Raw genomic sequence first — 14,204 nt, 5'->3', positions numbered from 1 at the left:
ATTTACTTTTTTTTTAATTGGAAATAAGTCATGTTCTCCTTGAGTTTTATTTTAGAATAATGAACAGCTTGAAGTTTAAACAAAATATTTTTCTTGAAAAGGACTGCTGTGTTTCTTTTAATCTAAACTGGTTTGTCATTTGGGGGACAGAAGGGAAGGAGTGATTTGAGAACTGACAGAAAAAAAATTGGAAGTAATAAGGATTTTAAAGAGCACTCATTTTGCTGTGAGTGAAAAGGTAGCCTGGAATTGCCACCTCTTTAATCACAAACTTCTTTGTTGTGGCACTGTATGTATGAAAGGTAGCTATTAAAAGCAAGAATTTAATATTCATCTTCAGCTAAGGCATGGCAGGATTTGGGCATGAGAAAAAAAGGAGCAGGCATATGTAACACCCTTCCAACATTTCACCTTACCTCCTCTCCTCCTTCCTCCCAGCAAAGCTGAGAGGAGTCAGCGTCTACCGCCTGTATCTACAATGCTGCTGTCTTCCTTGTACCAAACCCGCTGTCATTCCAATCAGTAGAAAATTGCCACTGACTGTAATCACGGTGGTATCAGACCAGTAGCCTTTTAAAGGGAAATCCCCTGCTGTTCCCACCTCTCTTATCTCTAGCACCAGAAATACTTACATTTTTTCTTCGGTGACAGCAGGGCAGGATTCCTTCCTAATACCTATTCAGCAAAGTCAGAAGAACACACTGGGAGAACTGCTGAAATTGTTGGGTCAAAATTAAGCTCTTAAAATTACATTTGAAAAAATGGCTCCTGGATTCTGATGGATAATCAACTGCTAGCTTTTTTAGTCCCACACACTCCCTTTTCCCTCAGACACTAACGAAACCGCTTTTGTATCAAGTGGGTGCTTTGGAATCGGAAGCAAAACTGATCTGTGTATATGTTATCTATAAGTTAATGCCTTTAATAACACACTTAATTTGAACCGACAGTGAATCCATAAAATTCATAAATCTTGGTACTTATGTATTGAACGCTATATTCTAATATTGTTATTTTGTCTTATTGCAAGGGAAGGAAATACTGCCTAGTTCCTGTAGCAATATAAAGAATATAGTTTTGAATATGTCAAAATGAGAAAAAGCCACATGGATCTTTGAAATATTTATAGCAATAGCTTCCATTGTACTGGTGAAGGAGTCAGAAAGAATATCTGCCTATGCACTCCACACATGTTCGAGTTGCTCTTTCATTTGTTTCAGTTCTGTTTGCTGATTGGGAATCCAGAAGACAGTAGCTGTAATACGTACTGGCATGTGTGAATGTGGTAGCTGGCAGGAGAAAGAAAGAAATCTCTGTCTAAACTTGTGTGGTGAAGGCTGAGGACAGTTTTAAAATAATATGTCAGAATGCAAACCAAGCATATTTACGATAACATTTATTTTAATTAATTGTTTCTGCTTTAAAGGCCAGCAGAAAGGCATTTAAGGTTCTGCTGTGATGAAGAACTGCTGAGATTCCTGCTCCAACTGGGTGGGCAGTGGGCTCTGACTGCTGCAGCATCTCCCGTCCCTACGGCAGCTGCTATCCGGGTTGTTTCTTGACACAATTAAGAGTAGCCTCAGGCTTTCTGTAGTTTGTGCTAGAGGATATTGGCACCTCTGTCCTACATCTCCAAAGGTTGTTAGAGCAGCGCCTCCCAGCCCTCCTTCCAGCACGGTGCAAAGGACCAAACTAATTGACCCTGCTGTCAGAGGCTTCTCAGGAGACTCTGGGCAGGTCAGGCCCATCTGCAAATACAGGGATGTCATTCCTGTCTCATCAAGGCATTGTGAGGAGAAGCACATTGAGCCTTGCAAGTCTCTACTACTTAAATAAGGAAGCTATATAAATAGCATTGGTAGATAAGAAGTTATCCCACTCTTTTGTCTTATTAATATATGGAACCTGCATAAAACATAGACAGTGAGCTTGTGTTTACTGATACTAGTGAAGTTTCCTAGATAACAGTTTCAAGCAGCAGTGAGGGCTGTCTATTAGGAAGCTGTCTCTTTTAATGTTTTCCCATCAGATATCAAGAACATATATATATTTTTTAAATCCATATACCAAAATAAAAACTGTGAAGCAATATGTGATCACAATAGCTTATATATATAGGTTGGAAAGAAAAGACAGTGCATTATAACTGCATGGAACAGATTTTACTTACGACCAAAATTTGCTGCTATTAATAAAATATTATTTTCTTGTTTTGCAGCTTGCAGGCCTGGATTCTATAAAGCATTTGCTGGAAATGTAAAGTGTTCCAAGTGCCCTCCACATAGTTTGACCTATGTTGAAGCAACTTCTGTCTGTCAGTGTGAGAAAGGTTACTTCAGAGCTGAGAAAGACCCACCAACTATGGCATGTACCCGTAAGTCAGATCAGTACCCGTGTCTGTAGTTCTGTACCTCATTTATTCTTTTTTTTTTTTTAATTTAAAAATGACATGAAATTATACATTTTCTGAATAATCCTGCTTAAAATTACCCAAAGAGATTTTTTTGATCAAATTTCAAACAGCAGATTTCTGTTTAGTTACATCCCTAAAAATACTGCCATGTTTCTTACATTAATGACTTATTAACTTGTAGTTCTGAGAGGTAATATAATGTTTGTAATCATTGTCATACAGATAGCAATGCTGATTTCTAACTATCAATATGTATTTTAAGGACATGAAAATATTCCTGTACAAAAACTTCCAAAAAAATGAGGCTGCATATGAAGAAAAAAACAGATACGACATACTCTCTTGTCTCCTCAGATAAAAATTAAAAACAAAGTACTATTGCAGTAGTTAGCAGCGCATAGTCAATTTTTGGTATGACTAATCATGTAAAAGTAACTGAGCTGACACCAGCAGAATTGAAGTACTTCTGTGCTCATGCTAGTCTCTCTACATGGCACTATACTGGGTAAATTGGGAATATACCAGGTAATTTGAGGCTGACTGACAAAGTTATAGGTATTCTGTAATCCTGAGGTCATTATGTAGACCAAGCCATTGCACATCCACTGAATGGGAGTGATCTTCACCAAAAGCGACATTGATCAGATCCAAGGCACTTATCAGAAAGTTGTCTAATCTAGCCATAGGGCATTCAGAGGTGAAGGGTACCTCCCAGCCTCCAGCTGCTTGAGGGACATGGGTTCAAGAAGCACCTCAAACCAACTAACACAATCTGCTGTCAGCTCGCTCTGGAGTGAGGCGTGTAGGTCTGTCATTTTTCACAGAATATGTGAGGGGAACAGAATGTTGTTCCAGACTTCCCAAAGGAAAATGTTGATTACAAACAATTCCACTCAAATGAGTGCCCTGAGCATAGGCTATGAAAACTTACCCACAGAGCTAACGCACATCACAGGCACTCTTGACAGTTTCATGCTTATTAAGATGGTTTCACTCATACATTATGCAGATGTGGTACCACATTACTTATGCCATTGATTTTTCATTTCCAAAAGACAGTTTTCTGAAAAATTACTCACACGTGGCATTATGTTTCCCTAGTTATCTTTCAGGGCACAATTTTAAGCCCAGCTACCCAGTAGTATTGATAAAGTAAGGAGGAGCATGAGAGCCTTGTGGCACCAGGGAGCAGGTACCTACAGCGCCCTGGTCCTTCTCCCTCTTCCCCAACAAAACTGGGATGCTGAAAGCTGCTTTTGCTGAAAGCTGTCAGGAGAGATTTGCTGCCAGGCCACTCTATTCCTGCTGAGGATATCAGCCAAAGCAACCAATTAAGTTGGGGCAGGGAAGAAGTCAACCACTACAGCAGTACCAGTGCCCCATCTCACCTCAGTTTTGGAGAAATAACAAATAAGGGAGACAGTGAACCACATTCTGGTTTCTGCTTTGTTCTTGGTTCAGTGCCACCACAGATTGCCTCTTATTCAACCTAGATCGCAAGGTATCAGTATTTCACTGACTGTAATAGCAGATGTATTCATCTTATACCTACAATGATGATTATTTTACTAATTGTCAGCTCTGGAAATGACACTAAGATTCTGACAGGCAGACTGTGTTCTTATCTTCTTGCACATCATCAGTAATGAAGAGTCTGCAGGCTAAATTATTCCCTAACTGATATCTTTAGCCCCTCTGCTTTCAAATTATGCTCTCGGTTATTAAAATTATGTTTCTGTCATAAATACAACTTCGCTGCCTTTGGTGGGTCTGTGCAGATGTGGCTAATTTAAATTTAATAAACAAAGATATTGGTAATGTATGAGACAGGGTAGAATTTAGCATGTTTCTTCCAAACTGTCATGCTTTACCGTAATATGAGGAGCTGAAAAGTTAGAAAAAAAAGTGAGCCAATCTGACTACATAAAGAGAAAAGGCTGCACAGTAAGAATATGCCTTTTCTACATAATCACTTTTGGGGCAGGTCTGTATTTTTGATGTCAATTTGCAAATTTTTGTCCTGACATATGAGACAAGATAAGAGATTAGAAATTTTTCTTGTAACTTTTCAAGGAAGAGTTGTTCTTGAATCAAACCCAATTTTACAACCCAATTTTTAAACTCTTTACAAACCTCTTCATATTCAAATATTTTAAACGAACTACATTCAAACCTATTTTATTTGCTTCCTCACGTCCTGAAAAGCAATATGCCTAAAATAGGTAGATATTTTATTCTCTCTCCCTTCATTCCTGTATAGGGTTAGACAGTATTTCTCACGCCAGAATTTTTCCTTGGTACTGGAAAACTTGCATGAACAGCAATATGGAGAATAAGGACCTTGATCCAAGAGACTATGAATTGAAGAGTTTAGCTTCAGGCATCCATTTTTTCAAGCTGAGCTTTGAATCTAATTTCATTAATTCTGTGAAAGTGCATACTGTATATTTTCCCAAGATTGTACAGTTCCCATTTTTACTTCATGAAACTGTATTCTATAAAAGGAGAGTATGCACTTCATAGTAAGCATAATAGAATTCTAATTTTAATGAGAGGAAAGAAAATTACATTAGGATATATTGTTAATTACTTTCTCATAGCCTTTTTCCATTTCATTGGCACTTATCAATCTCTTGCTGCTGCTCTTTCTCCTTATTGTATTTCTTTGCCATATGTGACTACTCTATCAGTGATCTCTCTGCACACACAGTGAGCAACAAATAACAGCATATCTTCTTCCCTGTCTGATTACTCTGTACATAAACTAACATTTCCCACTATAATGTAACTGAATAAATTGATCTATCTTTCAAGGTCAAAGGCAGGCAGGCTTTTGTTGAGTCTGAGTCTGAATGCATCTATTCTCACATTGTGCTTAAACAATTTTGAGCCAACGAACTTATGTTCTGTTCAGAAACCTTTGGCACAAACTGTATCCTCCATACTGAAACTTTTTAAGAGCCACCACTATGTTCCAGCAGCAAAATCATGCAACATGCTTGAAGCCTTTGACTGTACTGCTTCTTTTGCTATTTGTGTGTGTATATGTATATGTATATATATATATATATATTTGTTTGTAATTCATCATTATGCTCAGACTTGGAGTATTGGTTTGCAGTCACCAGTTCCTGTCATGAGGAAATTCTTCCTGCCTGCCTCATTGAGAAAAGAATAAATGATTCTGAAAAGGCAAAAATGTAATACAGCATTCCACACTAAGTGGCACTAATCTATGCTGCATGTATATGTATGTATATAAAAATGCAATTATGAACTCAAGGGACACAGGTAGATGGTGATTCTGAGTATTCTCATGAGATGATGATTAATTTCTGCCACTTCTGCTGTGAATTCAGTAGTCAAGTAATACACAATTATGAGAGTCCAGTAGCAGACAGTTCTCACTTAAAAAAAATGAAAAAGAAAAAAAGGATTTTCCAGACAGTCGTTGCCCTGTAGTGTAAAATACTGCATTGTCCTCAGCGGACTTCTGCAGCATTTGGATTGCTCCTCCTTCCTTCCACAAAGGGCAAAATACACTTCACCTTCGTAGAGGGAGAGCATACACAAAGCAGCTAGGTGAGGTGCGAAGCACAGCATGAGGCATAAACTCAGCTCTGATGCTCTTAGAGTGAGCTTGATTTTCCATAAGAGATCAGTGCCAGTCTACTCCACAGAGGGTGTAGAAATACTTGTTTCATTATAATTCATAAATGAAGCAAAAGGCATTGCTCACACTCAGGCTGGGTTTTATCTAAAAAGCAGAAGAGCTTCATTTTTTGTAATGCTCATCCATCTGAACTGTTTTACTCTTCTGCATAAAATCCAAAGTCATGAATTTTGCTGTAAGAAAAAGATCTATCATTTTCACCAATATACTTGGTTTCCTTAAAAACAATATGAGGAAATCCCTGAGAGCCTTGCACACAGATGTCTGCAGAAGGGTTATTGCTGCCAAGTTTTTTTGATGTGTCAAATAATCTTTGTGTAATTTATAAATGATAACAAAGCAATCAGGCCACATCCATAAAAGCCCAGTGACACATAATTTAGCTGAATCTGAGGATTAGAATTAATTGTCTCTCTTTGTTCCAAGTTCTAAGTCTTAGTAAATGATTCACTGCATGTCATTACAGCTTAATATTTGCATGAAATCACAGTTTAACTGGCATAATTTAACAGCAATTAAAAAGCTATTTAATCGTCATGCAAATTGGCATGAGGGGCCTTGAGTATGAAGGGTGTCTAAGGGTTTTTTCGGTACTTGCAGGCGGACAGTCATACACTTTCAGACACCCCTAACATAACTGATAATCTTTTCCTTATTCATTGAAATGTGAATGTACAGTAATTCATGTTTTCTCTTAGAAATGAGAATTAAAGCCCACATCATAAATATAAGAACCTTCACTTTACAGTATATGGATAAAAAAAGGTTATTTTATCTACCACATTAGTTCTTCCACTGATACCATCTACACAGAACAACAAACACATTAAAATAGACAAATCCAGGCAAAAGAAAAAGCTCTCATAGTGCCCGGATACACATTAATTCCTATGTTTCAGCATGCCAAACTTAGTGAAGTAACATGTAAAAACTAAGCTGTGATGACCCATTGTCATAATATCTGTAGTTTATGTAAGATTAGATTAGACCAGTTTTAAAACATTGGCTGCAGTCCTACCTATGAGTGATTACACACATGCTTAATTTTAAGTGCATGAATATTACCAATTATTTTAAGGGGATAACTGATCCACTTAAAGTTATGCACATATGTAAGTGTGATTTAGGATCATATTCCGTATTCCTAAAACTCCTTATTGGTTTTAACAGTGGGAATTTGTTAAGACCAGTCATTATTTAATTCTCACAGAATGTTTTTAGATGAAGCACAATTATTCCTCTCTTCTGCACATAAACACTAAGAACTGAAGCTGAAGTAATCTGTGCTGGTTTTAGCTTATTTCAATCGAAGAACTGTTTTCCAGAGTAGCTACAACCACCAGTGTCACAGTAATTTTATGGGAAGTTAAGAGATTTGTGAATCTGAGACACTAAGGTTATAGAGGCTTTTTTTTACCAACTCAGCATCTTCAAGGCTGTACCTTGTCTCTGCTTTCCACAGCATTGGAAAATAATGCATCAATATAAATAGCAGTTGTTAACAAGTTGCATTTGTAAATACTTGCATATTACAGCATGTCAAATGCTACAATATTAGACTTATCACAAAGTCACACTCAAAAGCCAGGAAGGATATACTCAAAATATTCTTTGGGACTATAAAAACTGCAAACTACGAAAATAATTTTCATCTGCCAGGTTCCAGAAATATTGATCTTTGTTCAGTACAAATGAGCCACATACCATTCAGCTAAATGACTCCTTGATACTCTGAGCAATAACTGCTCTTCACTGTCAGGAGCTTTTTGGCTGCTAACCATAAATTCTGTGCAAATAGATATAAAGATAAATATTCACACATTCAAAATGTTGTAATCCTTCTTGTCCACTGAAAAAAAACTGCAAATATAGTACTTCCAAGTATTTTAATTATCAAGTCCTTGAAATCTAGTAGCTAACTCATCATTTACCTTAGGGCAAAAGTCATTCTGATAAAACCATAGCCTCAGTTGTTCAATGTTACAAAAAATATCAGAAAGAAAAAAACAATTCAAGTGTTCAACTACAGTTCACAGAAAACCTTAATATTTATTGGTTCACATGATCCCACCTGTGCCATACAAACCTGTTTTTTTTCCTTTACAAGTATTCCAGCTTTTATAGATACATTTAATGCTATGTAAGTAAACAAATACCATCACTTAAAATTATAAACTTTGGTGAGCAGTGACTTTTCTTCTGCAACTATTATTGTGTCTTTCCTTCATAAAAGTTAGTATTAATTTTCGCTGTAGGTACAGTTGTATAGATCTTTAGAGTTTTATATCTTATAGATCTGTGTAGGTACAGTTGTATAGACCTTTAGAGTTTTTTAGTAAAACATAAGATGAAGTAATGTTTTCTGTTCAGGTATAGTCCATTTTAGTATTCTGGGTCATCTTCAAGAAATAAGAACTTGAATAAATAGATTTATTTCAGCAGGTGCATATTTCAGAGCTACTCAGGCTTTATTTTTAAATCACACGACATTTCTGCTCAGCCAAGTATATATAGCTTACTATATATAATACTATGTATAATACTATAAAAATATATAGCTTAAAGTTTGAAAATTCTATCAGTGCTGTAGTAATTGCAACTATTAAGGAAAAATAAAATAAAAATAAAATAAAATAAAAATAAAATAAAATAAATGAATTAAATGATTAGGAAAAAAACAGTAAAACTTTTTTTTTTTTTTGGCTAGGGTTTGAGATCCTGATTTATATATGAAATGTCAGGAGGAGCTTTGGTGATTTTTTTCCTTCATAATGTAAAGTTTAACCACTGTCTCAGTCAAAACTTCATAGCTAAGTTGTGACGTCAAGTTGTATAAATCATGATAAGCTATAAAGCAAGCTTAAAGTTTTCAAAGCTGTGCTAACCGTTGACTAAACCATCCTAGTGCATTGTGATTTTCCGATGAGAACTGGGAATATAATTTTCATTCAGCTCAACATGAAAACAGAGATCACCAGTTAAGTTTACCACAGTCATCTTAGCATAGATCAAAACCTGGAGTATAAGGCCTTGCATGTTGCCAGATCCGTGTTTCTTGCCTAATTTTTATGGGTGTTTTTTTGTTTTATATACAATTTGTTTTGAAAATTGTGTAAGTGTTTAGTTGACATATGCTAGCTTTAAAAAGAAGAATATGCTAAGTAGAGTTAAGATTATTTGGAGTTCCTCTAACAATTTCCACCTTCATCCCTTCACCAATTCCTGTCTGAATATATAAAGTCTCAGGTGATTTACATGTGATCATACACAGAAAGTCAGCGTAACAGCTTAAAACTTGCTGGATGTATCTTGGCTATTGTGGGATTCACTGGAAATGGATCAATTGTGGTTCCTCTAACTGTACAGAGAGCTTTACCACTTGTTTGCTAGCTAGGAGCTTTCTTATCTATATTCTGCTTACTGCTACTACCTTTGCATTCCTTCTCCCTGTGGTCTTCTATTTTTTCTCCTGCTTTGCGACCATCCCTTTAGATCTTTAGCTTGCAAGTATGATGTCCTCGCTGTTAAACTGATGCTGATTAGGTGCCGGGCAGGAATGAAAAACATGTAAACTGTCTCTTGTGCCTAATACTCTTAGCCTGTTGCTACCTAGCTCTGTTAATGAATAGCAGCAAAGAAATCCCCAAGGATAATAGCAGCAAAGGATAGAAAAAAATATCTGGTACTAAAGAATTAATAGAATCAACTTTACTTCCTGTAGTTATTCCAAAGCTGTCATTTATTTACTTATTTTCTCAATTTAACTCTTATAAGACGTCAAGGATCATAAGTATCAGAAAAACCTACCTTACTAGGCAAAAAATAAGGAAATAAATTTTGTGGTTAAAGCTCTACAGCTCTACCCCAGCACCCCACAAGTCAAAATATTTAGTGCAAATTTAGGTTATCAAGTCTAGCTTGGACCTTCCCAAGTAATTTATATGTTGTCTTAAATTATTTCTGAATTAATTCTAATTCATTTAGAGTTTTCAGCTTCCTATGATCTTACATGTTTATCCTTCCTGTTTAATTTTCAAGGATTTAAATTATTTAGATAATTTTAAATTTTCAATTGAATTCACTATTCAAACATAATCTTTTCAACGTCTTGCAAATAATTGCCTTAAGATTAATATTATATTTTTGTGTGGTTTTAACTCCAAAGCAGACAACAGACGCTTAACAGGCTTTCCCCTCCTTTGCAGGGCCACCTTCTGCTCCCAGGAACGTGATTTTTAACATTAACGAAACAGCTCTCATGTTGGAATGGAGCCCCCCAAGTGATACGGGAGGAAGAAAAGACCTCACTTACAGTGTCATCTGTAAGAAATGTGGGTCGGATGCCAGCCAGTGTGAGATATGTGGGGGAGGCATCCGCTTCATCCCCAGGCACACAGGTCTCATCAACTCCTCCGTGACGGTGCTGGACTTTGTGTCACATGTCAACTACACCTTTGAAATAGAGGCCACGAATGGCGTCTCGGAGCTGAGTTTCTCCCCCAAGCAGTTCACAGCTATCACAGTTACCACGGACCAAGATGGTAAGTCTCACCACCACGCATCTGTTACTGTGCCCTGTCATTCATGCACTTTTTATGGGTATCATTTTGCTTCTTGGAAGTCCGGGTCAGCGAGTTAGGATGCTTTGCAGATTGTTATGTATTTTTATGTGTGAGGACTTTCAGTTTCTGCTGATGAGGTCACTGAATGCTTTTGTCAGTTGGCCCTTGACCCGGTAACACAGGGTACAAAACCACATCTTTGCTTAACGTGTCTTCCTGTTTAAATGAAATGCGTGCTTTAACACAGCCTGAGCCTACCAGTGGTTTGTCACAACTCGAGTCTGTGTCAGATGTTCTTCCAAGTCTTCCCTTACAATTTCAGTTTTGAAAGACTAAAGCACCATGTTACCCACCAATTTCACAGTTTAAAGGTGAAATGAAAGTGAATTCATTTCCTTTAGTATTAATGTTTCATAGTACTAATACAGCATGATTTACTCTAAGATATTTCAGCATCTGTATGAGCCATTTCCTCAGGTGAGATATCGTAATGGATTTTTTGTTCCTTTAATTGTCCACTTCATGTTATCGTTTCTGAGATTCCCCCACACACACCATTTCAGTTGAGGGCTGTCCTTTATGAGAAACGTGGGTAACGAAAAGAGCTCTGTAGTTTATTTTGCACATTTTTCCTCTTCCATCTATAGAAATACTTACTATGACAGCAAAAAGCATCATAGGTTACCAACAAAGCAATCTATATAGCAGTGTTATCTTCTGGCTTGTGCTACTGTAGATCAGAAGGTTATTTCAAAATTATCCCTTGCTGACTTTTGTTCCAGAAATGTTTTTCACCTACTGTGCGGTGACATTGCAACTGTAGCCGAAGTGTTTAATGTAGGACACGAGCTGAACTGGCAAAACTAGGCCTTTGAGTACCAAACCTTTGGTCGTATAAAAGTATTTAGTAAAAGTGCTAATGTTCAGGAGGATCCTGTTATGTTCCCCTTGTAGGAAGGCCCTGGGTTTTTTCATTGATTAGCCTAGCAAAAATCTGCTTACCTGTGTATCTGGGACAAGTAGTTTTGTTGATGAGTAAGTAATGACTTATTCGCCTTTGGGCATGCCAAAATTAACAGCTTGCTGTGATGATGATGATAATGACAATGATGGTAATTCTAATAATATTCTTGAAAATGGTTTGGGAAAACCATGAAAACTGCCCACTTATCCTTAATGCAATGATAGTAACAGAACAGATGATTATATAAGATACTTAATGATATGTTCTTTGCAATGAGAATTGTCTTAAGCTCTCAGGCTATGCATCACATTGTGAACCTGTATCTCACTATTCCTTTCTCATCAGAGGAAAAACATGGTGCCAGAATTTACCCCTTTGTATACTTACTTTCAGATGTTTTGTTACATGGTACAAAATGCAAGTCAGTAAGCGTGCACAAGTGGAGGTCACCAGAGAGATGGTTTATTTTTGAACTGGCCAACAGCTGTCTGAACACACCTTGAGAATTGTATTTAAGTGGTGGGCTTTTAAAAAATAATACATCTTTTGCTGATGTCTGTTACTGGTTTAAGGATATAGATTTTCACCGCAGTTTACTCAAAACAGGGAAAAGACCAATGTTTTGATAATTTGTGACACACTGACAGTAAAGTCTAGAGTGTAGGCTGCTTGCACTATAATAATTCTTACATTGCTAAAAATTCTATTGGAAGGGCTTGAGAGAATTTAAGACCAGATTTCCAGAATATCAGTATGTTTATTTGGATATACAAAGACAGCTTTGCAGGGGGAAGCATTATAATAAATGAAATAGAGGCATCTATAAAATGTAGTTATAAAGATAAAATATTTTTTGTACGCTTAGAAACTGTGTCATTGCATAAAATCATAAAAATGGTAACTATATATTTAGAAGAAAAAGAGAGAAAGATAGTGTCATATGAAATTGTCTTTGGAAGAAAATTAATGGGGTTTTGGTTGATGGAAATTGAGAAGACAATAAACATTTTTTGTGATTTTCTTTTAGTCATGAATAAGAAGTGGTAGTATGGAGAAAGTTAGGGTATCTGACCTGAGAAAGCAAAGCTGTAGAACTAAAGCTTCAGACCATTGCAGAGATTTTATTAATGTTTATAAATCACACTGAAGTTCTCTGAGAAAAGTATTTATGACTTCTTTTTTTTTTTAATTTTATTGGCAGCCAGCAATTAGTAAACAACTTACAGTATTTTTCATGCCATATTTACCAAAAATACTAAATAATCGCCTTTATATTGCAAATATTTTTCAGCTGTACCACTAAAAAGCAAACTCATGGTTGCAATATTTCCTTCTAATCATAGTTATCCTGAAATGGACACTACTTATTGCCTGATTTTGCAATATCATACACATGTTCATATAAACCAAAGATCCAAGATGACAGGCATGAAGTGACAACAAATCAAAAATGTCTTACTGTGAGCAGGTATTACACTACCAAAAATCCACATTTAAAACAACATTTTCCTTTTGATGTGGCTAATTTGAAAAATCCAGATCTATAATAAATTATACCTAGACAATTTATTTATACTATGTTCATATTTTCTTTTTATTTGAATCTTTTCTTACATACTGTTTTAATATTTTTTGCTATACACATTACATGCTGATAGATCTCTATATAAATTCTTTTCTTCAATTACTCTACCTTTTTAAGAATATGGAACAATATCTTTAGCTGTTCTAAATCCAAACCATTCTTGTTAGGTACAATAATTTACAGTAGCTGAGGAGCTAGCATTTTATTTTCTTTGAGTATATTGGATTTACTTCCCTCTAGTGGCCCCTTCTTTTTGACAGTTTATGTGGAATTAACAGATAGATCTTTAAACATGTAAAATTGTTAGTTTGTTCTTCAGTGTTTTTTTTGTGTTTTTTTTTTTTTTCTCTCTCTCTCTTTCTGGAGAAGATACTACTGTTGGTATTTTGCTGACCGAATTAATGTAGTGAATAGTACCATGGGCATCCACAGAAACTGAGGATTTGTATTCTACACCAGTTAGTGAGCAGAGAGTCTTGAGAGCATCAGAAGGAGAATAGTTGCTTACAGGAGAAGTGAACTATTTCGAAAGTGATTAAGGCTCATCTCTATGAGTTATACTACAACTAATATTAAAATCTTAACTATCTCTACATGTGATCACCATCATCAGCAAGATTAAGTATAACACTGAGGTCTAACAATGGCAGGAAGCAAACTAAAGGAAAGTAACACTTATTTTGAAAAGGTTTTGCAAACCACTTTGCAATGTGATGACTAAAGCATTACTAGATCTGATCAAATACTGAAAAAAACTTACTGACATTAATGTAAGCTATATAAAATCAATTTGTTAGCATTCATGACTTGTTTAGTTATTAATTTTGTACAAATATTCATAAATTCAATAGCCTTTTTTTCTGGGTTTCATAAGGAAACAAAGTCTATTCAGTCACGTTGTCTGTCAGGCACCCTGAAGAGCTGTGAACCCAATTCCAGTTTGATAACAAAGGAAAAGATTTCCCAGATACTGCGTTCTCTCAACAGAAGCGTGAAAAATAGCCCTG

The 14,204-nt window shown here is 36.0% G+C and overlaps 1 protein-coding gene across 2 annotated transcripts in view; it reads left to right on the top strand.

The window, feature by feature from the left end:
- Nucleotides 1-14,204, top strand: part of EPHA6 (EPH receptor A6) — a 529,970-nt gene that overhangs the window by 267,659 nt on the left and 248,107 nt on the right. For both annotated transcript variants that reach the window (XM_035540604.2, XM_035540605.2), the window contains exons 4-5: nucleotides 2,219-2,374; nucleotides 10,292-10,627. In XM_035540604.2, the coding sequence (XP_035396497.1) occupies nucleotides 2,219-2,374; nucleotides 10,292-10,627 (492 nt within the window). The remainder of the gene's footprint in view (nucleotides 1-2,218; nucleotides 2,375-10,291; nucleotides 10,628-14,204) is intronic.

This window comes from Cygnus atratus, chromosome 1 (assembly GCF_013377495.2).
Source record: "Cygnus atratus isolate AKBS03 ecotype Queensland, Australia chromosome 1, CAtr_DNAZoo_HiC_assembly, whole genome shotgun sequence".
Classification (NCBI taxonomy): Eukaryota; Metazoa; Chordata; class Aves; order Anseriformes; family Anatidae; genus Cygnus; species Cygnus atratus.
This window is presented reverse-complemented; position numbering and strand designations above follow the sequence as displayed.